Source organism: Desmodus rotundus, chromosome 4 (genome assembly GCF_022682495.2).
Source record: "Desmodus rotundus isolate HL8 chromosome 4, HLdesRot8A.1, whole genome shotgun sequence".
Lineage (NCBI taxonomy): Eukaryota > Metazoa > Chordata > Mammalia > Chiroptera > Phyllostomidae > Desmodus > Desmodus rotundus.
This window is the reverse complement of record NC_071390.1, coordinates 180,348,791-180,374,980: the sequence shown is the minus strand read 5'-3', so window position 1 is coordinate 180,374,980 and position 26,190 is coordinate 180,348,791. Positions and strand designations below refer to the sequence as shown.

Below are 26,190 nucleotides of genomic sequence, written 5' to 3'. Positions count from 1 at the left end.
AAAGCAAGGCAGTTACCCAGATAAAAAGTCAGAAGCTTGGTTGCTTCTGAGGACAAGGGAGGGCTGCGACCCAAGGCGGCAGGGCTGCCTGGGTGCTGGCGGGGCACCACTGCCTGACCGGCCTGACCAGTGGTCCACAGTGTTTGCTCTGTAATTAGTCTTTATGTTGCACATTTGTTTCGTTCTCCTTTCTGTGTGTGACATCAACCAAAAGAAAAAAACTTGAAGGATTGCAAGGCTCCTAGAAGAATAGGAAGAACCAGGAGGTTGCGTCTCTGTCAGGAAGATGCAGGAAGCTCCAGGGCATTCGAACGCCGGAGCTCTGCTCAGTGACACAGACCAGTCATCGGGCCCCTGCGGACGCTAAGGCTCGCCTGGGCCGGCGCTGAGGTGCACCGGATCCCTGCCCGGCCACACTCACCAGCCAACTCCACGTGGGTTCAGATCTCACAGGACAAGCAAAACTTTAATTTGGGATATAGGCGAAAATCTGCCCGCACAGTAAGGAAAGTTCTTAAAAATACTGAACAAAAGAAAAGTCTGGTAAACGTTCAAGTCAACACTTGCTGTAAAGAAACAGAGGACACAGTTGCAGCCTGTCACAAAGGGTTGACTCCGAGGTGTGTGAAGGCCCAGGACAGACTCAGAAGGGGGACGTGCCTGCTGACCAGTGGGCAGACAGCACGGCGGGACATCCTAGGGGACCGCCTGATGGGGCAGGACGCACACGCAGGGCAGAGCACAACCCGCCTGCTGCTCCTGGTAGCCGCGGGGTCCAGACCCTTCGGGGGAGTTCAGTAGGACCAAGTCTAGGGGGGCTTTGCAGCCCACTCACCCCAGCAGTCCATGCGGTGCCCACACCTGCAGGCAGAGCCACGCAGCTGCCTCGCCGCTGCCGTACACCCCATGCGCGGTGTTCCTACAGCCACAAATGGGAGCCCGCCCGTAGAGGAGCCGCACAGGCACAGTGCTGAGCAGAGGAAGCGGGGGCCGTCCGTTGCGCCCCTGCTCCTTCACGGTCACACATGTGCACAGCCACACTGCTACTAAGCATGCGTGTGGATATCCCGGTGCCATGTACCAGGACGGGTTCCTCCTGGGGGTGGCGGGGGCCCTGGGGCTGGCAGTGTTGGCATCTCAGGTGGGGGTCAGTTACCCAGGTTTTTTGTTGTAGCATCCTGTGTGCACACGTTCCGTCCACGAATGTGGGCTCCTGTGTGCGCGACCTATTTCTCAGAGGACAGCACGGAGGCCTGAGGGGAGACGGTGTCTGCAGTGCAGGCAGAGAGGAGCCGGGGGTGGGCGGCAGTCCGGGCCAGGCCATGTGGGGACCAAGGAGCCGCTGGGTGTCTGGCTTCGGTTCGGGTCAGGTTTCATTCGGATTTCTACTGCCCAGGTTACAGGTGAAAAGGTGAGAAATTAAGAAATTATGCAAAGTACAGGTTTTTGAAAGAGAATGTCCATTCCTTAATACAAAAATGGTCTGTTTTTCCCTGGAAGCAGATGGCATCATGTGGTCTTTTCTAGATGCTTTTAGCTCAGTTTGTGATCCAGGAGTGGAGGGGGGTCTGGCCAGTGCTTTGCCCTTGCTGTCCCCTGAGGGCGGGCAGCGGGGGACAGGCAGTGCCGTGAACACTGGCCTCAAGTCACTCGCCTGTGAACCTGTGCTAAGTGAGGGCAGGCTGGCATCTCCAGGGTGCGACGCATGGAGAAGGGCCTGCCGGGCCCTCAGACACTGCACCTGGGCACACCCCCCTGCCGCGCAGGTTGGAAAGGGTGACAAAGCACCTGAGAGTGTTCAGGGCGCCCACCAGTGGCCTGAGGCTGGGGACCTGGGCGCGGCCAGACGACAGAGTGTGGAGGGTCCCCCACACGGAGATGCCGGGGGATGCAGGCTTAGGTGACTCTGGCTTTCTGTCTTACAGATTCTGCTTGGATTCCGCCAGGCAGACCCGACAGAGACTGTCCATCAACTGGTCCAATTTTAGCTTGAAAAAAGCCACCTTTGCTGCCCACTGAACGAGGACCACCTGGAGAGGGACGCGTGGGAGTCTGCCTGGGCTGTGCCAGGTGGGCCGCGGTGCCTGAGACCGCAGCCCAAGGAGGCGCTGCCCGGCCCGCTGTTAGCTCCTGCGCGTGTAGTCTGTGCACCTGTGCCCGTCGCTCCCGCCACTTCCTCCGCCACTGCGGCCTCAGGCCTGGGTCATGGCCAGAGACGAGTTTGCATCACCCATGTGGCTCCGTCGCCTATGCACCTCGCCCCTTCCTGTCATCTGTCCTTGAGGGCGACGGCGTCACTCAGCTCCCACCTGAGGCGGGCGGGCGGGGCGGGCAGGCGCCGATCTCCACAACCTGCTGTTAAGAGTGTGCACGTCGCACTGTCTGTGTCTGACCCCTGACCTGTAGCCAGCTTGTGTAAGACCCTGCAGAGTGAGAAAGTTCCAACAAGCCCACCCAGTGCTCACCGTCCAGTCCGTTAGAGTGTACGACTGTATTAACACGGGCCTGCCTGGCTACTTTTTAACATATTGTTAAGTAATATTAAAATCATGTCTTTCTTTTTGAAAGATGGAATACATTAGTACAGCAGAAGGCCTCGTCTGGTTGCTTTCTGCTGGGGCTGATGGGAGTGTGGCAGGGCAGGGTGTGTGGGGGGCTGTCCCCTGACGGGGCTGGGCTGCCACCCCAGGTGGCAGCTTAGGGGTCCCGGTGTCCTCACTGTCCTTCAGGCCCAGACCGCAGGGCAGAGCTCAGCCAGAAGTGGTAGCCAGGGCCCAGGAGGCCTTTGTGTGGACTGAGGGAGGCAGAGCACAGCCCGGCAGGGCCTTGGAGGCAGGTGCCCATCCGGCCCTGGGGCCTGTGATCTCTAATAAAACAATCAAAAAGTGAGGCTAAGTGGGGTTTGAACGAGGAACGTGAATAGTATTTAAAATAGGAAAGGGAATCCCCACTTGGTCCCTTTGTTCTGAGGTCTTCAGGGGGGCTTCAGAAAGCTGCAGGGAGTTGCCTCCTGGCTGCAGCCAGCACCGCAGGTTCCCACTGCCCCTGTGCACACCTCGAGGACCTGGTGTGTCCCCGTTGGAGGGGGGGGGCCAGGCTTCCAGCCGGGAGAGGAGGCAGGCCGGCCTCCGGGCGTGTGCTGACAGGCAGGTCCCCCGGGACAGGGTGCTGGGAGGAGGGTGAGGGTAGGCTGCCTCCGGCTGAGCTCTGGGAGGGGTGGGAAGGCCTGTCCTGGGGGTGGAGTCTGGGGCCGCGGCACCTGGGGCCACTGCTTAAGGACAGAAGGTCTCACACAAGTAGGTGTAGACAGACTGGGTCTGTGCCCCAGAACCTGCGTCATCGGGGGTCAGGGAGGACGAAGGCAGCCCAGGGGCATGGGGCAGGGAGGGACTGGCCATGGCAGGGCCACTGTGATCAAGACAGGCCCCGGGACAGGCTGTGGGGCTCACAGAGGTGGCCTTGACCAGAACCCAGCAGAAGCTGGTTTTCGGGGAGCATGGGAACAGTAGGGGAGGGGCAGGGGTGGGCCTAGGGGCTGGCCTCTTCTGTTTGCTTTTCTAGGTGGGAGAACAGCTCATGGGATGATCCAGCAAAGGGGGAAGCAGGCCAGGCCATGACCGTGGTAGCCGGATTGGTGTCCTCAGGGAGGGCAGAGGTCCGAGGCAGTCCCCCAGGACTCTGTGCCCCGGGGGGGGGGGGGGGGCCTCATCTCCCTGGCGGAGGCGGGGGTGCCTGTGAGAGCAAGGGCCGGGCACTGGACCTCCATGCCCCCTGCGGAAGCTGCCCCCAGCCGACCCCTCTCCCCGCGGACAGTCTGGAGGCTGTGCTGGGGGCCAGTCCCACCTCTTCTGTCTTGTGGGGCCACACTGGCTGCTGAGAGGAACCGCAGGGTCACAGCTGTGGGATGAGCAGGTCCTGTCGCAGCTGTGAGTTGTATGGGGGGCCCAGGCCCCCCACACTGAGCACCTGCCCTCACGCCGAGTTCCCTCGGTGGCCCCACCTGCTGCCTTCCACACCCCACTTCACCCTTCCACCGGCACGGCACACGTCCCTCCCTGTTGTCCTGGGAGCCTGCGTCCTGTCAGCCCCAGTGCCGAGGCCCCTTTGGGCCTTCTGGGGAGTGGGGGTCACATGGCTCTCCTGGCTCTCGGGGACAGAAAAGAAGAGGGACCTGCACCTGGAGGCTCAGGACCCAGTGAAGGAATAGGACAGGGCGACCGGACCCTTGGGGTCGGCCACCCCACAGCCGTGGACACGCTGGTCTGCACACCATCCCGACACTTCCAGTTGGGGGCCTGGGGGACACCCTGCTCCGTGCCGCTCGGATTCCTAGGGAGGTCACTCCCGCAGCCCCTCGGGAGCCCACACCGAGCCCACATGAGTGTCCCTTCGCACTGCAGTGACAGGAGCCGAGGCGACGTGGTAGCATACACGCGGAGTTGAACGTGTTGCTGTTTGGATTCGGATTTTCCTCTGTGCCCATGAGAGGCGTTGGCCTTCACCGGCTCACCCTGTCTTTCTCCGGTTTGCTGTCCTAAAATGAGCGGTAAGGCTGGCGGCGTCTTTCTTAGAGGTTTGGGAGAATTCACCAGAGAGAGTCGTCTGGGCCTGGAATTTATTTGTGAAAGACTTTTAATTACAGATTCGATTTATTTAATGGATATTCGGCTACTCACATTTTCTGTTCCTTCTTGTGTCAGCTTCGGTAAGTTGCTTTTCCAGAATTGTATCCATTTCACCTGATTGCCGAATTGATTATTAGCATAAAGCATTCATAATACCCGGGATTCCCCTCTTCATCCCTGACATCAGCCATGTGCGTTTCCTCTTTCACTTGTCGGTCGTGCTAGGGGGTTATCAGTTTTATTGCCGTCTGATGCCACGGGAACTGCCTCGTGGCATTGTTCATTTTTCTCTGCTTTGTGTCATTGATTTCTGCTCTTTTATCTGCTTCCTTCTGTTTGGGTGGGGGTAACTTGTGCTGCTTTTTCTACCTTGTTGAGCTGGGCACCGGGGTCATAGAATTTTAACCTTTGCTCACTTCCGATACATGCATTTGGAGCTGTGAAATCTCCCCTTACCACTGCTCCATAATTTCAGCTGCACTCCGTAATTTTTGTCTTGTTTGATTTTTTGTACTCCATAATGTTTGTAAATATGTTTTTTTATTTTAGAGAGAAAGGGGAGCGAGCGAGAGGAACATCAGCGGGGTGCGTCCTGCATGCACCCCGACTGGAGATCGAGCCCGCAGCCTTCTGCCGCGACCGTCCGCCCCGTCCGGTCGGGACCGCGCTCCACAGTGTTTTCAGCGTTATTTTCATGGTCACGCGGCTCCGAACATTTCTCCGACTTTGTGTCTGCCTTTGCCCATGGGTCATCTGGAGATGGGGGCGTCTGGCAGTTACCTGTCTGCCACCACCCTGCAGTTTGACTGCACGGCAGAGGGAGGGAGAACTTGCGCCCAGCGGTTCCGTCCTCTGGAGCGCGGAGCGCGGCAAGACCTCACTTGCTGTCCACAGGTCTGCCCCTCTCGGAGCGCGTCCTCGCTGTGGCCTGATTTCCCTGCTTCCCTCCAGTCCCAAGAGAAGTGTGTTCCAGCCTGTGCCACTGTGCCTGTGTCTGGCGCTCCTTCTGCTGTGTTTTGAAGCTCTGTCCAAATTTAGGGATGTTATATATTCCTGGTAAACTTACCCTGTTTTCATACTGCAGTGTCTCCTTTCTGGTGGCACTTTCTGTCCTTGTAAAGTCTACTCTGTCCCATAACCACATAGCCACTCGCACGTCCTGGGTTAGTGTTAGCACCGGGAGCGGTGGCTCTTTCCACTCTGGGCTCGTACCTTCAAAGTGTGTCTTTTCCACCAAGCACACAGCTGAGACTTTGTTTTCATCCAGGGTGCCCGTCATTGTCTGTCAGAGCATGTGGCCATTTATTTATTTAAAATTATGCTATTACAGTTGTCCCATTTACCCCCTTTATTCCCTCTGCCCTGCACACCCCCTCCCACCCGCATTCCCCCCCTTTAGTTCATGTCCACGGGTGGTACATACAAGTTCTTTGGCTTCTCTATTTCCTATGCTGTTCTTACCCTCCCCCTGTCTATTTTCTACCTACCTTTTATGCTGCTTCTTCCCTGTACCTTTTCCCCTATTCTCCCCCTACCCCCTCCCCACTGATAACCCTCCATGTGAGCTCCATTTCTGTGGTTCTGCTCCTGTTCTAGTTGTTTGCATAGTTTGTGTTTGTTTCTGTTTTTCTTTTAGGTTCAGTTGTTGATAATTGTGAGTTTGTTGTCATTTTACTGTTAATATTTTTATCTTCTTTTTCTTAGAGAAGTCCCTTTAACATTCCATATAATTAGGGTTTGGTGATGATGAACTCCTTTAGGTTGCCCTCGTCTAGGAAGCACTTGGTCCACCCTTCCATCTGTGCCGTGAAGGGGCACGTCACGAGATCGTAGCCGCTTAGTTTGGAGGTTTGGATTCATAGACAATAACAACCCCAAGTCAGAGGTGAATAGCTAAGCACTTTATTGAGCAAGAGCAAAGCAAAAGCAAGAATCGAGAGCATGCATCACCGGATGAGAGTTCACCAACACCGAACACAGACGCTGGGGAACCCTGGAGGCAGCAGCGTTCGGGGTTCGTCTGGGAAAAGTTCCAAGCGAAGCGTCCTTCCCTCAGGTGGGATTCCAAAGTCTCACTGTGGGGGCCATGGTTAAATGTGTTTTAGATAAAAGTGGCCACGTGCCAAGGGCCTTATGTGATTTTGACTGACTAACCGTTCCCTCTGGGAGCAGGGCCAGTTCTTCCTGGGAGACAGAACTGTATTTTGCTTTTCCAATGAAGGTCACAGCTCAGCATAAACAGGGAGAATTCTCAAAGGACTTTAACCTCTCACTATTCTAAATGACAGCTTTGCTGGATAGAGCAATCTTGGATGTAGGTCCTTGCCTTTTGTGACTTGGAACACTTCTTTCCAGCCCTTTCTAGCCTGTAAGGTTTCTTTTGAGAAATCAGCTGACAGTCTTATGGGGACTCCTTTGTAGGTGACTGTCTCCTTTTCTCTTGCTGCTTTTAAGATTCTCCCCTTCTCTTTCATCTTGGCTAATGTCAGTATGATATGCGTTGGTGTGTGCTTCCTTGGGTCCAGCTTCTTTGGGACTCTCTGAGCTTCCTGGACTTCCTGGAAGTCTATTTCCTTTGCCAGATGAGGGAAGTTCTCCCTCATTATTTGTTCAAATAAGTTTTCAATTTTTTGCTCTTCCTCTTCTCCTTCTGGCACCCCTACAATTCGGATGTTGGAATGTTTAAAGATGTCCTGGAGGTTCCTAAGCCTCTCCTCATTTTTTTCAATTCTTGTTTCTTCGTTCTTTTCTGGTTGGATGTTTGTTTCTTCCTTCTGGTCCACACCGTTGATTTGAGTCCCAGTTTCCTTCCCACCACTGTTGGTTCCCTGTGCATTTTCCTTTATTGCACTTTTCGTAGCCTTCACTTTTTCATCTAATTTGCTACCATATTCAGCCAATTCTGTGAGCATCCTGATTACCAGTGTTTTGAACTGTGCATCTGATAGGTTGGCTATCTCTTCATTGCTTAGTTGTATTTTTTCTGGAGCTTTGATCTGTTCTTTCATTTGGGCCATTTTTTTTTTTTGTCTCCGTGAGCCTGTTATGTAGTAAGGGGTGGAGCCTTAGGTGTTCACCAGGGCCTTCACCACACCAACGTTGTAGGTTGTGACGCTGTATGGGGGGAGGGGTCTGAGAGGGAATAGTGCCGCTTGTTCACCTCTGTCGGCTTTCAGTCCCTTCCCCTGCTACCCACAAGCAAGTCCGGCCCTTCTGGGCTGATTCCCAGGTGGGTGGGCTTGTGTACATTCTGTGGGCCTCTCCAGTGAACTCTCCTGTGAGGCTGGGAGTTTCTCCTGCTGCTGTAACCCTCCCGTGAGCACAGGTTTTTCCAGTCAGAGGTTCTGAGGCTTTATTTCCCCGAGCTGGAGCCTTGGGTTGCACGATCTGTCTCGCTCCCCAGTTTTTCCTCCCAGTTACCCGCACGCCAGCGTGGGACCACCCAATCCTCACGCCTCCGCTTCACCTGCTCCACCGCTCATCCTCTCTGCCTGCCGCCCGTCTCTGCCCCTCCTAGCGGTCTGGATGAATGTGTCTTCTTTAACTCCTTGGTTGTCGGACTTCCATACAGTTCGATTTTCTGTCAGTTCTGGCTGTTTTCAGTTTTTAAATTATTGTTGTCCTTCTCTTGGTTGTGCGAGGAGGAAGTGTGTCTACCTCCACCTCCACCTTCGGTCCACTTGTTTTCACTGTGACTGCTGACATAGTTGGGTTTAAGCCTCCACTTCGCCGTCTACTTTGTCTCCTCTTCTCTTTATTCCTTTAGTTCTGACTTGTCTTCCTTTAGATTAATAAGAACATTATTCTACTATTTTGGTGGCTACCCTAGAGATCATAATATGCTTTCTGCATTCCTTACAGTCCACCTTAAATCAGCAAAACCTCGTGATTGTCTAAGTTTATTCAGTATTCCCCGCCGCCACCCAGGAAGCCGTGGCAGTGGGGTGGCGGTCAGGCCGGCGCGGTTCGCAGCCGTCGGGGCGCCACTGTGAGCAGTCCATCTTCGGCCTGGTTAGCCCTCCAGTCGGCTCTGTCCTGCCTGCGGTCTGCGGGATTTCTGTGGTCACTTCCTGTCATCTAGTCTCCTGGGTCTCGTTTTTGAGCTGTGTTGATGTGAGAGGGTCTTCTTCTGCCTCCAGTTCTCCATGGTGAGTTTTCTTTGTGCTCGGGCCTGTGGCGCTGCCGCCCGTGTCAGGGGCGCTGGCTTCTGTCACGGCTCCTGGAGCCTGCGCACTCTTTCAGCGAAGGGCTGTTTGGTACTGTCCCAGGACGTCACCTTGACTTCTAACAGTGGCCCTTCTGGATTTCAAAGGGAAACCTGAGGTGCTCCCACAGGCCTTCTAACCCTGAGACTCAAGTTCTAAACCATCAGCGTGCAAGGGACGACCACTAATGTGTTCCCAGGGTCCTCCAGTCCCCCCTAAGCCTGCACAATTCGGGGGTCAGCCAAGGATCTGAGGGCTCCCTCCCGTGGGATGTCCCCGTCCTCTCGTTCCAGCCCTCAGGCGTCCGCAAACTGCTCTGATTTGTCAGGTCAGTGAGCCTGGGGCTTCCTGCCACACCGCTTCCCACCCCACTGACAGGTCTCTCTAAGTGGGGTCCCAGAGAGGCGCACACAGAGGCTCCCCAGAGGAGATGAACTTCAATTACACCTTGAGGACCTGCCCAGACAGAGATGGTGAGAGGGTGTCCCAGGCAAGAAGGACAGTGGGAGCTCCTGGCTGGCTCCCGCTGACCCGTCTCCCTGGTGCCTGGGGAAGGAGGCGGCCAGTGGGTGCGCTTCTTGTCCCGTCTGGTCTGGCTCCTGCCCAAGTGGAGCACCTGCGCATCCCCAGAGCAGTCACGGCAGCAAATACGTTTATTGTAAAAGTAAGTGAACACTAAGTGAAAGTGCCTGAGCTCCGGGATGTGTGACCGGCGCCATCGCAGCACACTGCGCCCGGTGCAGACAGCGGTTCCTCTCCGGCCCAGACGGCCCCGGCCAGCAGTGTGCAGCCGCACACTTGGCTCTGCATGCCTGGAGGGGCCCTCCCACCCTGAGGAGCCAATGTGTGGCTCCCACGGGCAGACACCTGGACTCTGCGCCCAAAGCAGAGCTGGGCCTCCTGAGCACGTGCCCATCCCTGGTGCTGCTGGGAGCCCCCTCTGACCTACTCTGTCCATGGCTGGAGCAGGACGAAGGAAGGCGAAGAGTCGGGAGCGCCCTCAGCCCTGATCAGCCCTGATTTCGCGCGCGGAGGGCGCCCACCAGCCCCCGCCTGGGCTCACAGGCAGCAGTCCGCCACGTGTCTGAGGAGCTCCTCGCCTTGTTCGTCGCCGAAGCCCTGCAGGCAGTGGGGGCACTGAAGCTCCCCCTGGCCGCTCCGGGCTGCTTCGGGGCGCCCGCCCTCTCCAGGGGCAGCCAGACACTGGGACCCAGTCCCAGGCCACTGGCCAGCAGGCGCCAGTGGCTCTACGGCATCAGTCTCTGAGTGTGTATGGGGTTTGCTCCCTGTGTGAGTCCGGCAGGAGCCTGGCTGTCGGGGGTCCTGGAAAAAAGACAAAGGTCCGTTTATGTGGGCTGCACTGGAGGCCACCAAGCTTGGTCCTGGGTCCCATCCCTGAGTGGGACTCGCACCGCTCGCCCTGCTCCCTGCTGCGGCCCAGAGCCCAGAAGTGAATGGCAGAGCACAGTGATGTCTCGTGCTCACAAAGGGCCCAGCGGCAAGAGCAGACGTCAAGGGACACATGGGGGCCACGGGTCTCATTTCTGGACACCCAGGGCCTCGGCCTCCACATCCACGCAACAGGGCGACCAGGGCCCCCACCTCATAGCAAGGGGGGCCACCAATGAGACTAGCTCCCTGGGCGCAGACTGCGAGCACAGGAGGCGACGGCCCCTCCTGCCTCGCTCCACCACGCCAGCTCCCTCCAGGCGGGCGGCTCGGCAGACACAACGGACTTGAAGTTTGTGAAGAGGAAAGAAGCACTGAGCACCCCTGGGGGCTGAGCCCACACCCTACCTGTCCGCGGGACACCTGACGCTGCAGGGTGGCCACCTGGTCCTCGAGCTCCTGAATCCTGCCCTGAGCCCGCTCCCGGTCCGCCCTCTCCGACAGGAAGTCGTCCTTGTACACAAGAATCTGGGGAGAGTAGACGCCCAGCTGTTACTGCGCTGCAGCTGTTCTGCTGGCTGGAGGAGGTCGGCTGCCCTGTCCTGCCGTCCCCTGGCCCACCTGCTGCTCCAGCATCTGCGCCCGCTCCCGCGCCGCTGCCAGCTCCCGCGCTGCCCCTGCACACTCGCTGATCCTCGTCTCCAGCTGCCTGTTGAGCCGGGAGATCTCCTTCCTCATCTGCCCCATCTCGGGCTCGGGGGCTGGCGGCTCCCTCAGCTGGGCCCGCAGCTCCCTAACGTACTCCTCCCTGCTGGCATCGTAGCGCTGCCACTTGGCGTTGAGGTCTTCCACCTGAGGACAGAGCGCAGTGTAGCCACTCTCCCTTCCACAGAGCTGGGGAGGTACTGATGAGCTGCAGGGGCCGAGGGCAGCATCCCTGTAAGTCAAAGCCGCCTCCTGTGGCTCTGGGCACAGGCAGCGTCCTAAACACAAGGGGGCCTGATGCCGTTTTCCTGCTTAAAAGGCTGGGGGGGGGGGGCGGGTAACTCCTGCCCTTCCCACTGTGGCATCTGAACCTGAGGGGTGGGAACGACAGGACATGTTCTGTTCATCCTTCCAGGGAAAAGGACCGCGCCAACCACTGGGGCCACCCTGACCTGCAGCTCATAACGGGGAGCTCTCCTCGAATGAAATGTCAGATACGCACGTGCGTCACCTTCTGCTTTAACAGCCGGTTTTCTTCCTGTAACTTCTCAATCGCAGTCTGGACAGAGGCGTCCCTGCCTGTACGTTCTGGCTGCAGAAGAAACGGACAGAGGACATAGGAGACACTGGGCCACCAAACGTGTCAGTCACATGCAGCAAGAGGGGAGGAAGCCAGACCCAGAGACTGAAGCCCCAGGTGCAGCGGGCAGCAGCCCTTCATCCGACAGCAGCAAAGCATTGACTGGAAGGGCTCACCCTCCGCTGCTGCCCACCCCCCGCTGGGCGGCCACGCATGGCTGTCCCACCACTGCAGCTGTCCAGGGAGTGGCACACTCAGTCCCACTGTCCCCAAGGACACCGGCCAGGCCCACCTCACCTGCCCTCACGCAGGGTCCGGGGCGTCCTACCCAGAAGCCACACAGCCCAGGGCAGCCCTCACACAACTGAAAAGTCTCAGGAAAGGCCCAGCTCGCTCCTGAGAGCCCTCGCATTCACCACCACAACGGGCTGGGCGCTGGCAGTGTTACTTTGAGAATTTCCCTTGAATGGCAGGAAGTGTGTGTCCCAACCCAGCACTGGGGAAGCCCCAGTGACTCAGGGCTGGGAAGTGACGCTGACGTGCAGACTGCAAAGCCCCACCAGGCTGCAGGCCTGCCCCAGGCCGACCACCGAGTGTGGCCACTTCCGGGTCCCCAGAGGGAGGTGGCTATGACTCAGAGCCTGGCGAGAGCGTGCTCCTCCCAGAGGCCACCTTTTCTTTTGGTTCCTGGCACACGTTTGTCTCTCTCTTTGTGTGGAGCACACCCAGCACATGGTGGTTTCAGATGGAGGGCCTCCTGGTGGACCTGCTGCTTGAGGGGGGGGACACCCCGTCCACCCAGAGCACATTTCTCCGGGGGCCCTGGTGTGGCCTCGGGGAGGTGCCTGGGAATGGCTGAGCGAGAGGCCCTGCGCGGGCAAGCAGCCTGGGCCGGTGGGTACAAGGCCTCTTTCCCGTTTGCCCTCCATGGGCCAGCACAGCCCGCCCACAGGCCTGCGCTGGGGCTGGAAGGTGGAGGGATGGCGGCTTCCATCCCATCCCTCCATTGGCCTCCGATCCCTCTGCTCCCGACATCCCTGCTCAGAAGCCCTGTGACTCCACTTTAAGGGATTCCTGGCCCTGGGGCCCTTACTGGCCTCTCTCCCCATCAGACCTCAGACGCCAGCACGGCCCAGGCCCAGCCGACCCATCAGGAGGCCCGCCTGCCACCCCGTGCACCGCCTGGCTGGACTCCACACCCGCACTTGGCTGTTGAGGACACCAGAGCCCTGAATCATGGCCCCTGGTGCAGTGAGCCCAAAAGCCACTTCAGAAGTGGCAACCTCAGCTCCACAGGCGACCCAGGGCTGGCCAGGGGCCCACAGAAGGCTGGGCTCAGTCCTCTGCCTGTGGGCCTTGGGAGGCGCTGATCCTTGCCTCGCCCAGTTCCCGCACCTGCCAAACATGAGTTCAGGGCAGCTCCTCAGCCCGGCCCTGCCTCCCGGTGCTCACCAAGGCTGAGGGAACGAAGTGCCGCCTCCCCCATGTCCCAGGCGCAGGGCCAGCTACAGTTCCAGGGGGAGCGGGCTGGTGAAGCCCGGTGTCCTACCGCATTTTGCATGTCCTGTCACTAGAAGAAACCCCTGGAAGGGCAGAAGTGCCGGCCTCAGTGACTGCCGAGGGCCGCTGGGTCAGCAGGCAGTGTCCCCTGCCTGGTGGCCCCTCACCACAGCCTACCTCCAGGCTCTGCTGCCCCACGGTTCCCTGTCGTGCATCAAGGCACTTGGCCAGGTGCTGGCACATGTGGGCGGTGGCGGCCAGGGTCCTCCGCAGCTGGCGGGTCTCGTCAGCCAAGGAGCGGCACAGGACAGCACTGGCGGCCCGGGCGCGCTCCTTCTCTGACACCTGCCTCTGCAGCAGGGCGATCTGCTCGTGCCCGGGCCGGCCCATCAGCTGCTGGGTCTCTCTCTCCTTCTCGTCTAGGTGCTCAGAAAGTCGCTTGATTTCCTAATGGAAGATTTAAAAGCAGAGTCTATTTGATGAAAAATAACGTCAGAGGCCAACGCCAGCACGGGGCCCACTCCAGAGAGCGGGCTCACTCAGTCCTGCGTGGGCGCCCGAGCCCCCGGTTCCCTGGAGCCGTCGGCCTCTGGCGGTCTGCCTGAAGCCCCATCCAAAATTCCGTGTTCATGAGCAGGTGTACAATTTTAGATTTTACATCATTAAGTGACTAAGTGCAGTGCTTCCCACACTTCTTGGCAGGAAGGGCAGGAACCCCAAAGTGGTGGGCAGCCCCCAAAAGACACATCCACACCCAACCTGGCTAATTAGGGCACGGCTGCGTCCGGCTGTGGGGTCTTCGTGGTGGACAGGGCGAAGTCATACTGGGCTCATCAAGTGACTAGTGCCCTTGGCAGAAGAGGGGCACTTGGACACAGAGAAGGCTGCGTGAAGGCAGGGGCAGAGAGAGGAGTGGCATCTACAAGACAGATGGCACCGAGACTGGCACGGCCACCACGGTGTGGAGGAGGCCAGGAGGAGCCCGGCCCTCACCTAGGACCTGGTACATGTCCTCTTTTAAACCCTGAGTTGAAGGCAAAACTCCTTAAAATTGTAATTGGCTTTGTGCCAGCCTTAATTTTGTGCTTCCCCATTTTCACAGCAGTCTCCAACATTCACAGGGCCAGAGGGAGGTCCATTCCACAGATGAAAGCTGCTTTGGAAACGTTGGGGAGCAGCCTCAGCTTCCCGGGGTGGGGGCGCAGCGGGATGAGATGTGAGGCCCTAGCACTGCTGTTCTCATAGGTGCTTTAACCAAAACCCCGCAGTCACAAAAACAACGCGCACACACGGGGACAAAAAAGGAAAAGGTAAACAACTCGTTGCCACCCCCCGGCCCCCTCCACCCCCAGCTTCACTCTCCGGAGGCGACCTGCTGTCCGGGCACTGGTCCTTCCAGGACGTTTATAAGCACCTAGAACACGTGGTTTCCCCAAACGGATCCTGCAGCGGCACTTCCTTGCCCCGCAGTCTCCATCTTTGGGAAGGGCGGACATTACCGCTTCCACAGAGACCACGCGGATTGGAGGAGAGCAGTGAGACCGACTGCTCACCAGCGAATCGGACCACCTGGATGAAGCGGGCAAGTTCGTAGAGGTACAAAACCCGCCCAGGCTCGATCACAGACGTAGAAACACCTGTAGCTAACAAGAAGCTTGACTCAGTAATTGAAGACCTTGAGAAAAACAAAACAAAAGCCCTGGAACTGATGGCTTTGCAGGTGAATTGTACCAAACACTTGAAGGAAAAATTAATACCAGTTCTCAAGGTTTCCCAAAACGTTGAAGAGGAGGGAACACTTCCTGTTTTTATGATGCCAGAATTACCCTCCGACCAAAGCAAGACAGACACCACACGAAGCCTACAGACCAATAGCCCTTCTGAACACTGAGCAAAAGTTCTCAGCAAAACGCTAGCAAACCAAGTCCCGCGACTACTGAAAGGATTGCACACCGTGACCAAGCAGGTCTTTCCCCTAGAATAGGAGGACGGCCCAACACACGGAAACCGAGCAATGGTGAGTACTTCACAATACATACAAATACCGAGTCGTCGTGTCGTGTGCCTGAAACTAATACGGTCCCATGTCAGTCACTTCAAGGGGGGAAGCGGTCACACTATTAGTAACACCGGTCACCGGTTTGGAAACGCCCGAGGTTCCGGACTCACTGTGCAGTCAGCGCTTCCCCCCAGCACCTGCCTCCGCCCGCCACAACTCGCTCCGAGGAGCGGTCGCGCGTGCATGCGTGATCCGGAGTTTGAAGGGCGAGAGCCGCGTCTGGAGCATCTCTGCGCCCGCCTGGCCGAGTGCTGAGCTTAACGTGCAGTTAGCAACTTCCTGCAGCAGCAGAGGCTGTCACCAGTTGCCCCCCGGGTAACCTTACGACCACTCCCGGTGTCTCCCCCTGCTCTTCAGCGCAGCCACCCCGGGTCAGCAGTGCCACCGGCCTGGCCGGGCTCCGACACCGTACACGTCCTCGGGAAGTGAACGCACTGTGCATACTCGGTGTTGGGAGGAGCCGGAAACACAGCCCGTGGTGTTCACGCGCGTTCCACTCCCATAGAGAGAGTTCCAGTAAGTGAGGCTCGGGGATCCCGAGTGGCTGCGGCGGGTGCCGTTCACGTGTGAGCACCCTGTGCGAGAGATCCAGCTCCGTGCTTTCCCCATGTTAACTCGCGTTCACCACGACGTAAAACTGTGTTACACACACCCACCATATCGTCCACAAAGTCAATAGATTAGTTCGACAATGTCCATCTTCTCAGGACAGGCGCTTCATAAAGAGAAATCTGCCTTTCTCGGTCCTTTCTGCACCCCCAGTGCCTATCAAAACATGTCAGACCGTGATTATGTCCAGTGAAGCAACTTGGACAGAGAGAGACCAATATCGTATGACTTCACTAACATGTAGACGCTAAAGAACAAAAATGAACAAAATAGAAACCCATAAAAACAGACCAAACAGGTGGCTGCCCAGGGGGAGGGATGCGAGGATGGAAGAATAAGGTAAAGGGGATACAGGCGGTACTACTGTGAGGAGTGTGAGTGTGCTGATCACATCGTCAGGCCTGAGTCTCATCGCTCTGCTGTACACGTGAAACTAGGATAATCTTATATACCAATTAAAATAGCACAGACCACATCTCTGAGCCCCACTACAGGCCTCGCGCCCCGCACACGCACCCCTGGGGGACCCAGGCGCGCGCACAGCCCCCACCCCAGCAGGCGCACCTGGCGCAGTGCCGCCTCCACGGCGCCGCCCTCCCGCTGCCGCAGCTGCTCCCGGAAGCGCGCCACCTGCTCCAGCAGTGCGTCCACGAGCGACGGTGCCGCGTCCCCCTCGAGCGCGGCCAGGCGGGCGCGGAGGCGCTCTATGAGGGCGTCTCGGGCGGCCAGCTGGTCCTGCAAGCGCCTCAGCTGCTGCCCGGCCTCGTGGTACAGGCCGCAGAGAGTGGCGGCCGCGCGCGGGGCCCCTTTCTGCCCGCCCGACCCCTCATCCCCCGACGACATGCCTGCGGGCCTGAACTCAGGCCGCGCGGCCGCCGGCCACTTCCGCGCCGGCTCTCGGCGAGCCGCCACCTCCCCGGAACTTTCGCCTGCGGGCCCCGCCCCCCTCCGAGAATCCCCACGCGCCCGCCCACCGCGGAGCGTCGGCCACGCCCATCCCCGGATCCGCCCACCGCCCAGAGGCGGGCACTCCCTCCGCATAGAGCCAGGCTCCGCCCCTCATTGTATCGCTGGCCGTGGTGTGTCCGCCCGCGCGGGTGCCTGGTTTGTCCCAGCCGCCCGTCCCCCCGCATCGTTTCGCAGGGGCGTTTTCGGAGAGTCGGGCGGGGCTGTGGAGAGGGGTTGAGCGGCCTCCGATATAACTACTGACAGGAGGGAAAGAGGGGCGTCGAAGACGACCCCAAGGGTTGGACCCAAACCTGGAGGCAAATCTCCCAGCTGCAGGCTGTTGGCCAAAGGTAGCAACAGGGAAAGCGAGGTTCCAAGAGCTGAGGCAGAAGGCGCTGTGCCCACCCGAGGCCCGTGACGGTGCCCCACCCGGGGCCCGCCCCTCAAGGTCACGGAGCAGAAGGCCGCAGAGAACTGGCCCTCTCCCGCCCTCGCTTCTCCACGTCCCTCTCCTTCGCCGGACGCCCAGACCCACTTCAAGGTTTCCTCACCGGCTGGGCGCCTGTATCTGGGTTTGGAGCCCGAGCTCGCCCCGGCGGTGCCCAGTCGCACGAGCGCCCTTCCCAGGCCTCCTCCCGCCCCCGCGCCCCTGAGAGCAGCGTCGCGCTTTCGGTGTCGGAGCCCAGCCCGGGCGGAGCCTCACAGCTCAGACGAACGTGTGGGCAAAGCAGCGGGCGCTCGCCGCTCCGCGCGGGGCAGGTCGGGGCCCGGCAGGGGAGTGGTGGGGGCTAGAGCGCGGGGTGCGCGGAGCCTGGCCCCGGGTTGTGACAGACACGTCCTGGCGGAGAAGACGCAACCGCACGGGTTCCGGGGCTGGGAGAGCTGGCGTCCCGCTGGCTGCGGCTCCAGGTGAAACCCGGGGCAGGTCCCTAGGAAGAGTCTCGGGGAACCTCGCCGAGACGGAGCCGGGAGGGGGCGCTCGCGCACGGCGCCCGCGGAGGTCAATTCCCGGAACAGGTGTCCGTTAGACCGGCGGTCCGCAACCTTTTCGGCACCTGCGACCGGTTTCGTGGGAGACGGGGTCGGGGGCGCCCAGGAGGCGGAGCTGGGAGCTCAGGTGAGCTTCGCCCGCCCGCCCGCCGCTGCGGAGACTCGGGGAGGACACAGGAGGCGGGGCTCACGCTGGCTTCGCTCGCGGCCGGTTCCTTCAGGTCCGCGGCCGGGGGTTGGGGACTCCTGCGTTAGGCCCCGACGGGGCATCCTCATCGATTACCGGCCGCAACGGGAGAAGATGGACAGCGAATCCTCCGACAGTGTCTTTTACTTCCTTATAACGCTGAGGAGAAAAGCATCGTTTCCCGCAGGGACCACGAGAGTGTACACGTTCTCCCGTGTGTGTCTGTGTTTCCTCCCAAGTGCCAACGATGTGCACAGATGTGCCCTTGAGACGAACGGCGTGCCCACGTTGTCCCAGTGTGAGTGCGGGCGTGGGCGTGTGTGGCCCTGCGACAGATGGAAGGGCGCCCTGCCCGGGTGGGTCCCGCCCTGCACCCTGCACGCAGTGCCCCGCGCCCCAAGCGGCCGAGATGCACTGGCGGCCGGGGACCCTGACCTGGAATACGCAGACTGAAAAATAATGCTCTTGTTTTCATTATTTTTAAATGTATGTACAGCTCACATTCATTTTAATGTTTAATAATAGAAGTGTTTGGGGTCTTTATTTAGAAGTGTGGTGTCTTTGTGACCGGAAATATTCTGTAGGAACTTAGCTCTTGGTCACACCGATTAGCCTAGGGTGGAACTGGTTTCACCACAGGCCGTGTGGCTAGCAGCCCGTTTCCGAAAACCTACTGTTGGCCGTAAAACAAAGACAAGTAGGGCTTCTGTCACCCAGCTGTTTAGGAGAAAGAAGGACTTCCGATGTGGTACGTGCAGACGTGGCGAGACAGGGTGGGCAGAGCAAGGCAGGGGCCGCGGGGCCTTCCCGTGGGGCTCCGGGGATGCGGGTCAGCGAGGCCCTCCCGTGCGCCCCAGCTCCTCCCATGGGCTCTGGGTTGCTGTCCAGCTTACGGACTCTGATAAACTTTGTCACCACCCATGGCATTAGGCAAGGATTTCCTGGACATGGAGTGTCCTGGGAGGAGTAGCTGCCCAGACGTGGCCAATGAGAAATACGAGGCGCCACCACCCTGAACTCACGCTTTCCCACACTGGACTTTCCTTCCAAACAACCCACTTCCACTTTCTCCTTGAAAAACGTTCCCCCCGTCTTGTGCCCACAGCTCCCTGCTGCGGCCGTCGTGTCCCCAATTACACTCTTTACTCTTCCTGAAAACACAGTCTTTGCTGGTAAAGCAACCAGCTGTTTTATTTTTAAAGGTCGACACCTTGAACCTGATTCTCAGCTGTAAACTGAGCATCTGAGCCTCCCATTCAGCACCGGGGCCATGTGTATTTGGGAACAAGAGTCTTTGGGTTTGAGGTCGGCGCGCACAGTTGGGGTGGCCAGCCTCCAGAAGGGGCCGCTCTCCTGGATGTTCCTGCCATGTTGCCCGGGGCCAACAGCATATCCAGGAGGCACCGTGCGGACGACAGCAAGGGATGCTGCAGCTGCGTCACAAAATATGGGAAGCTACTGCCTGACCCTGTCTGGGACCGCTCGACCTGGGGGAAGCCATCCATCCGCCACACCCTGAGAGCACACAGGGGGCCCTGTGGGGCGATGCGTGTGCAAGGAGCCGTGTGCGAGGAGCTGCAGCTCCGTGCTCACGTGAGTGAGCCACCTGGGAGCCGTGCCCTACAGCTGCAGCCAGCGTCCTCACTGTGGCCCTGGGGACCTTGAGCCAGGACCACCCCGCTGGCAGCTTCTCCCTCCCTGGCCCGCAGGAGCTGGGTGAGGTCCCAGCTGCTCACACGTGCGGTAGTTGTTACACGGCTAGGGGAAGCGAGCAAGTGGCATATCAGCGCTCCCACCGGGGCCAGGGCTGGCACCACAAACCAGGTGCGTGAAAATTTCCACCAACACAGACAGGCACAGGTGCCAAGGTGGCCACAGGATAGACCCCGCTGGGTCAGCTCCCAGAAGAGAGGCCCTGAGCTGCCCGGCCAACGCCTCCCAGGCCCAGCAGCTGACTTGAAGATAGGGAGGTCACCCCGGCCTGGAGGATGGCCATGATCACAAGGGTCCTTCACCAGGTGGCCGCAGGACCCAGGCAGACCTCCCCATGTCCCCCCAACCCTAGCAGGTCTCACTTCCCTGTCAGAGGCTCGAGAACGATGGCCAAAGGGACGTCTGGAGGTGTGAGTGAGGTGGATCTAACTGACGTGAGTTGCTGGAAAGGCGGCCGCACCTGTAGCTGAGCCTCTGGCCCCCGCCCACCACCAGGCCTCACGCTCTGGGCTTATTTACTGCCTGGGTTGGGTCTCTAGGTTGGGGGACACCAGGCACAGAGCGGGTGGAGGGTCTGTGATGAAAACAAGGGAATCTAGAACATTCAGTGCTGAGACCCCCGCCCTGTCCTACCCACCCTCCCCCAGTGCCCAGGACCCTGAGAGCCGGGCCTCTCCCCTTGAGGCAGGACACCGAGGAGGCTTCTCTGGGAAATCTGATCAGTCGGGAGAATCAGGGACCATGTCCTGCTGGGCACCGCGTGGTCAGAGTCCCAGCCAGCAAGCTCTGCTCACAAGACCCCATCTCCCACTTCAGCAGCTGGGTGACCAGATGTCTGAGGGGTTTGAGAGCACTGGGGACAAGGAAGAGATCCCACAGTGTCCAGGGAGAAACAGGAAGTGAATACAAGTGAGTAGGGTCAGAGCGGCTTCAGACTTCTCACAACTGGACGGTAATTCTTGACGTCCTGCAGTCAGCGCTTTCTGAGTCAGAACTGTCCCCTCAGCCACACTGCTCATCAGTGGTGATGACAGAGGGGGGCATCGAGATCTTACTTCTCAGCACACGTATTAGTTCAGCTCATATAAACTCTTATTTTTTTAAAAATGGACATCCCTACACCCTTTCTCAGCTCCACCTCACGGAGGGAGAAAACCAGGAGAGAGGAGGTCAGTGGTGGAACACAGGACACACAGAGGGTCCTGCTCCAGTCAGAGAGCACAATCTATTTTCTATGTTTTAAATTTATTTGTTTTAGAGAAGGGAGGGAGAGGAACATCAATGTGTGGTTGCCTGTGGCACGCCCCCTACTGGGGACCTGGCCGGCAGCCCAGGCCTGTGCCCTCACTGGGAACTGAACCGGAGATCCTTTGGTTCGCAGGCCTGCACTCCATCCACTGAGCCACACCAGCCGGGGTGAGAGCCAAGTCTATTTGGAGTTGACGGGATACCTGATACACAGGCTGTCTTGGGCAAGGTCAGACATGTGGCAGAATGTGCAGGTGAACTAGTAATGAGAAATTCAGCAAAAAGCAAAAGAAGACATTAACTCCAGAGGGAGCGAGCAGTTGAGCAAGAAAGGAAAAGTGACCGCAATGCGCTCTGGGGCTCCAGCAGGAACGTGTTCGCACCGGTCGCCAGCTGTGACCTCCAACCTAGACAGACCGGCGGTCCAGGAGCTCAGGAAGTGCCACACACGCCTGTTGCTAGGGGACAGGAAGGTGAAACCAGAAGAATGAGCGCAAAGTTGTGATGGAAAACGAGAGGCGGGGGCCTGTTTTGCAAGAAGCCTTGTGAAACTGGGCTCCGCTTTGAAGATGTGCACCCAGAACTCTGACGCTGCGTAGGAACAAAACATAAATCGCACTTGTGAGTTATGAGCCCGGTGTCAGCGTGCCGGTAAATTGGCAGGATGTGACCTTGAGCCTCAGGACCATAGCTGCCAGGTGCTGGATGCCGCCCAGCCTTTCAACCCCAATCAGCAAAATCCCATCTCGTGGAGCACTGGTGTTAAGTAATTACGAGTGAGGTGGGGCATGTTGCAGCTCGGCCCACAGTCACAGGTACTTCTTGTCTGTGAGCCGCTGTGCGTCCCCTTGCTCACCTACAGGTAGAAACTTAAAGACCTTGTAAAAATGCTTTTGACGTTCACCCCTTATCGGTGTGTGCAGTTTGCACGAACTCCTTCCCAGCCTGCAGTTTCCATGTTGTTTATAGTGGGGGTTTTATTTTATTTTATTTATTTATTTTTAAGGAGGGGAAAGGAGGGAGACAGAGAGGGAGAGAAACATCAGTGTGTGGCTGCCTCTCGAGTGCCTCCCACTGGGGACCTGGCCCACAACCCAGGCATGTGCCCTAACAGGAAATCTAACCAGCAATTTCAGAATCAAACCGTTTGGTCCGCAGGCCAGCACCCAATCCCCTGAGCCACACCAGCCAAGGCAGTTATAGTGTGCTCGACGGTCGCCGTTTTGGGGTGGGCACGTTGACGGCTCCCCACCTCCTGCAGGCATCCTCGAGGGTGCTCCCTCGGAGCAGGTGGGGAGTGCTTTCTTTGTACATGGAAGTCTCTGATCTGCTGAGCTCGGGTCTCTTTTTCCCTCGGGTGGTGAGCCCGGCATTCCCGTGCCAGTTACACACGGTGAGTGAGGTGAGCAGACGTTGCTTTGCCCTTAGTGCTTTGCAATTCGAAAAGGAGGGGAGAAAAGATGCCCTGGTGTTTGTGTGCTGCAGCCAGACTTCCTGGGCGTAGAGCCCGGGACCCCGGCATGAGCCCTGCTGCAGTCCTGGAAAGTGAGGCCCCTTGACACCTCCTGGTGGCTGTGGGGAAAGGGGTGCGGGATGGGAAAGCCCTGGCATAGCAGGGGCTTGGGGCAGGCCTGGTGCTGCTGGGCGGGGGGGGGGGCTCTTAGAGTCCTGGCCGCGGGGGAGGGGGGGGCTGCGTCTCCTCCTACCCTGAGGGGCCACCTCTGGCAGGCAATGCTCAGGAGTTCACTGTGGAGGGACCACCCCTCCCAGGCCCCGCCCATTGACAGAGGTTGGGAGGATGGGGGTGGGCAGCGGCTCAGCAGCAGCAGGTTGGACCCAAACCATTCTGGACTGCAGAGGTGGGTGCAGGCTGGGCGCTGAGCCAGGGCACAGGGAGGCTGCAGCCAGCCCAGGGTGGAGGGCAGGCACATCCAGGAGTTTGGCTGATTGGCTGGGAAGGGCAGGGCAGCAGCTGGGGGCTCAAGGCTGCCCATGGTGGTTTGAGGGGCCCAGGGAACGGGAATTGAGGCCAAAGGGCCTGCTTCAGAGTGGGTGAGTGGAGGGGGAAGGCTGTGGTTCCCTGGGGTGGTGGGCTGGGCAGGAGCTGAAGATCTGGGGAGACCCACCCAGCACACAAGAGAGGCCCAGCAGAGCGGGAAGTCCTGGGAGCCCACTGGGGCAACCCCCTCATTTACTCCTGCCCAGGCTGCCCATCTGCTGGGGCCTGGAGGGCAGGCCCGGGGAAGCCCAGTCCCTCCTGTCCCCTCCCAGGCCCACCTTCATCCCACCCACTGCCAGTCGAGGGGACTTCACAGCCACACAGACCCCCTGCACCCTCTGTCTCGCACACCTCGTCCCGGTACACAGTGCAGCCAGGGAGGGAAGGGGCAGCGGACCCCTGACCCAGAGCTGGGTGGGAGGTGGCCCCGGGGTGACTGGGGCCTCCAGTCCTGATGACCACAGCTTCCCTTTCCCAGGACCCACTGGGCTTCCCCTTCCAGACCCCAGCGCCTTCACGGAAGTCACGTGGGCCCTGGGACTTGGGGACAGGGGCTGCCAGAAGCCGGCGTTTGGGAGGGTGGAGAAACTGTGTGTGCAGACACCCACCCTCCACACAGCCAGGGCCGGAAGCCGCCCAGAATGGAACGGGCCCTTTCAATGAAAGTCTCAAATCGGGCCCTGGGGCCCAGGGCAGGGTGTTTGGGGGTAAAAATAGCAACGCTGCCAGTGTGCGTGGGCTGCATCCTCCACCCACGTGGGTGGTGTTTCAAAACAGATCTTCCCCGTGGGGCCGGCCTGACACTGTTACTGTGTGGGGGGCTTTGACCTAGACAAGGAAAAGGCAGCAGCTGACCAGACCTGGGGTGCAGCCCTCTGGGGACAGAGAGGGGACTGGTGGGGGCGGGGGCGGGCTGACCCCTGCATTGGCCTCAGAGCCCCAGGTCTCCTTCTGCCCTCCAGGGCTTTGCACAGGCCAGCTTGGCCAGCCAGCGGAGCCTTCCAAGTCAGCAGGTCTTGGGCTGCAGTCCCCAGAAAGTGGCTCTGATCTTATCACCTGATGCCTCTCTCAGGCCGGCTTAGATGGGAGCCCACACCGGCCCACAGGGTCCTGACCTGCACCCGCCTCAGCAGGCTGCAGGGTGGGAGAGGGCAGCAGACAAGAAGCCCACAGCCTGGGGCCACCCATGAGGGTAGCCAGACAGTGCTGGGAATGCAGAAGCTGACCAACAGGGCCCTGCCACCAGGAAGCCCAGCCTAGGGCCCCTCTGAGAAGTCCAGCCAGTCCTGCGCAGTGGCAAGTGGGGCTGGCATGGCGGGGAGCACCAGGGCAGCTGCGCTGGGTGAGCAGTGGGAGGTCTCCTGGGGCAGTGACCAGAGCTGGCTCTCCCAGCAGTGATGCCCAAGGGCTGGGGGCAGAAGGGAGCCCGCTGCTGGGGCTCCGGCCCAGCACACAGGCATCCAGTGAGCCACCCCCACCGCCACCTTCACCCCCACCCAGGGCCAGGCAGCGTGAGAGAGAGCTGGAGGATAGGCCTGGGGCTCAGGATGGGGCCCACTGGTAGCAGGGGCCCTGGAGGACAAATGAGCACAGGACCCTGTCCTCAGCATGCAGCCCCCTGCTGCCATGTGAGGCTCAGCCCTCCCGGCTCCCCAGAGCCCAACAGCCAGTCCCCAACCCCAGCCTCACTCCCTGTCCCTGGCCTGCGGGCTGTGTAGTCAGAGGCGCTGCCAATGGCCTCTGCAGAGGCTGGCTGCAAATGGCTGTCCCCTAGAAGAGACCAGGGGTGGGGTGGGAGCTCATTCGCGGGGTGCACAGCTGTGTGGGCGAGCAGTCAGACAGTTCATGGTCAGCCACGGCCTTGGCCCTGCCCAAGAACAGGCTGGCCAAGGGTCTTGAGTCCTCCTTCCCCTGTTCCCCCAGCCAGCCTGACCCCATGAGGCTTCCAGGGTTCTCCGGACACAGGGACCCAGCCGAGCAGCTCTGCCTGAACCTGCCCTGTCCTTGGGGCTGCCCCTCGGGGCCTTGTCTGTTCATTCGCCAACCATTTATTGCACATCTAGTCTGTCCCAGCCAGTGCTGAGGCCCTGGGTGGCACGGTGACTCCTGACCTTGGGAGACAACGCTCCGGGGGGCGGGGGGCTGGCCAGAGCAAATGAAAATGCACAGGGGTCCCGAGGAGGCCAGGGAGGGAGAGGACGCAGCGCGGCGGCAGAGGAGTGAGAACGGCGCCACAAAGTGACAGTGATGCAGAGCCCAGGGGGTGTGGGAGGCGAGCCACGCAGAAGTCGGGGGGGGGGGGGGGGGGGACGAGTGAAGAGGGGCAGCGTGTGCAAAGGCCCTGGGGGAAGCCGCAGGGAGCCGGTGTGGTGAACATGGAGCAGGAGCAGCAGATCCTGCAGGCAGGTACCTGCAGAGAGGTTCCAGAGCAGGGCAGTGACGTGATGGGACTGACCCTGTGACCAGCCCCCTCTGGGGTGGCCACAGACAGCGACAGGCATGGGCAGGCAGGTGTGGAGAGCAGGTGAGAGGTGGCGTGCGGACGGGCTGAGGCGGGAGGGGCAGGGCCCTGGTGCGCTGTGCAGAGAGAGCCCACTAGATCTTCCAGAGAGACAGGACTCCGAGCCCGAGAGGAGAGGCCCCCAGAATGTCTCCGAGGTTACCAGCCCGACACAGAGAAGGCTGGGGACAGGAGGGACTGGCTGTCAGCCGTGGTCAGCCTGTGATGTTTAGAGACACCCAGGGAGGGAAGGTAAGTGGGCCGGGTGGGTGGGCCTGGCGCCGGCACAGAGGCCAGTGCGAGTGATGTGACTTTGGGTGGCTGTCCTTCTCCCCCACCAGTCCCTGCCTGAGTGCCGGCTCCCTTGGCCTCTGCCTCCTGCAATTCCTGGTCCCGCAGGGTCGCAGAGCGCCCTGGTTTCCCCACCAGGGTCCCTTGCCTCGAAGGGCTTGGGGCTGGGCTGGGGAGGCCGCCCCGAGCAGTGTGAGTTTGGGGTTCTCTGCTCCCATTCGGCCAAGGTGCCCTGTGCACACGGCACAGGGGAATTGCTAGGGCACCTGTCCAGACCTTCGGCAGGGGCCCCTATGGCAAGGTCTCTGAATCCTGGTCTGCGGTCTGTCCCCTCGGAGCTCACAGCCCTCGCCCTCCCTCCCTGTGGTCAGCACCTGGAGGGAGGCCCCCGTGTCTGGCTTTGCTCAACTCTGTTGCAGGCCTCTGCCCCTCTCTCCTTCCACCAGCTCCAGGAAAAGGTCACTCACAGTGACAGACACTAGAGGGTGTCTGCTCGTGCATCTGCTCCATCCCGTAAGGCCCAAGGGCAGGGGGTTTCCGCACTATCCCGGGGCTGCAGGGCCCACTCGGGGCCGGCATTTGGGCTGCGGACCCGGACATCAGGGAGCATGGGTGCCAGCCCCGAGGCCACTGGCCCTCCTT

At 59.6% G+C, this 26,190-nt stretch overlaps 2 protein-coding genes across 4 annotated transcripts in view; one reads left to right on the top strand and one right to left on the bottom strand.

The window, feature by feature from the left end:
- The window catches only part of FAM193A (family with sequence similarity 193 member A), a 109,284-nt gene extending 107,014 nt beyond the window's left edge, over window positions 1-2,270 (top strand). For all 3 annotated transcript variants that reach the window (XM_053923581.2, XM_053923580.2, XM_053923582.2), the window contains exon 21: window positions 1,926-2,270. In XM_053923581.2, coding sequence (XP_053779556.1) covers window positions 1,926-2,019 — 94 coding nt within the window. In that variant the 3' untranslated portion in view covers window positions 2,020-2,270. The remainder of the gene's footprint in view (window positions 1-1,925) is intronic.
- A 7,195-nt stretch (window positions 2,271-9,465) lies between these two features.
- Window positions 9,466-16,592, bottom strand: TNIP2 (TNFAIP3 interacting protein 2). Its single transcript, XM_053923578.1, has 6 exons — window positions 16,237-16,592; window positions 13,182-13,451; window positions 11,427-11,516; window positions 10,841-11,071; window positions 10,628-10,747; window positions 9,466-10,153 (listed from the first exon to the last, which is right to left on the bottom strand). The coding sequence occupies exons 1-6, from the start codon at window positions 16,513-16,515 to the stop codon at window positions 9,890-9,892; spliced, it is 1,254 nt and encodes a 417-aa protein (XP_053779553.1). The 5' UTR covers window positions 16,516-16,592; the 3' UTR covers window positions 9,466-9,889.
- Window positions 16,593-26,190: the final 9,598 nt, after the last annotated feature.

Bases quoted from the DNA above. Each gene is read 5' to 3' on its own strand.
- TNIP2 (XM_053923578.1), bottom strand. From the start codon at position 16,515: ATGTCGTCGGGGGATGAGGGGTCGGGCGGGCAGAAAGGGGCCCCGCGC. The intron at 13,452-16,236 runs GTGCGCCTGCTG...ATCTTCCATTAG, and splicing joins TGGAGGCGGCACTGCGCCAG to GAAATCAAGCGACTTTCTGA. The intron at 10,748-10,840 runs GTGGGCCAGGGG...TACTCTCCCCAG, and splicing joins CGCAGATGCTGGAGCAGCAG to ATTCTTGTGTACAAGGACGA.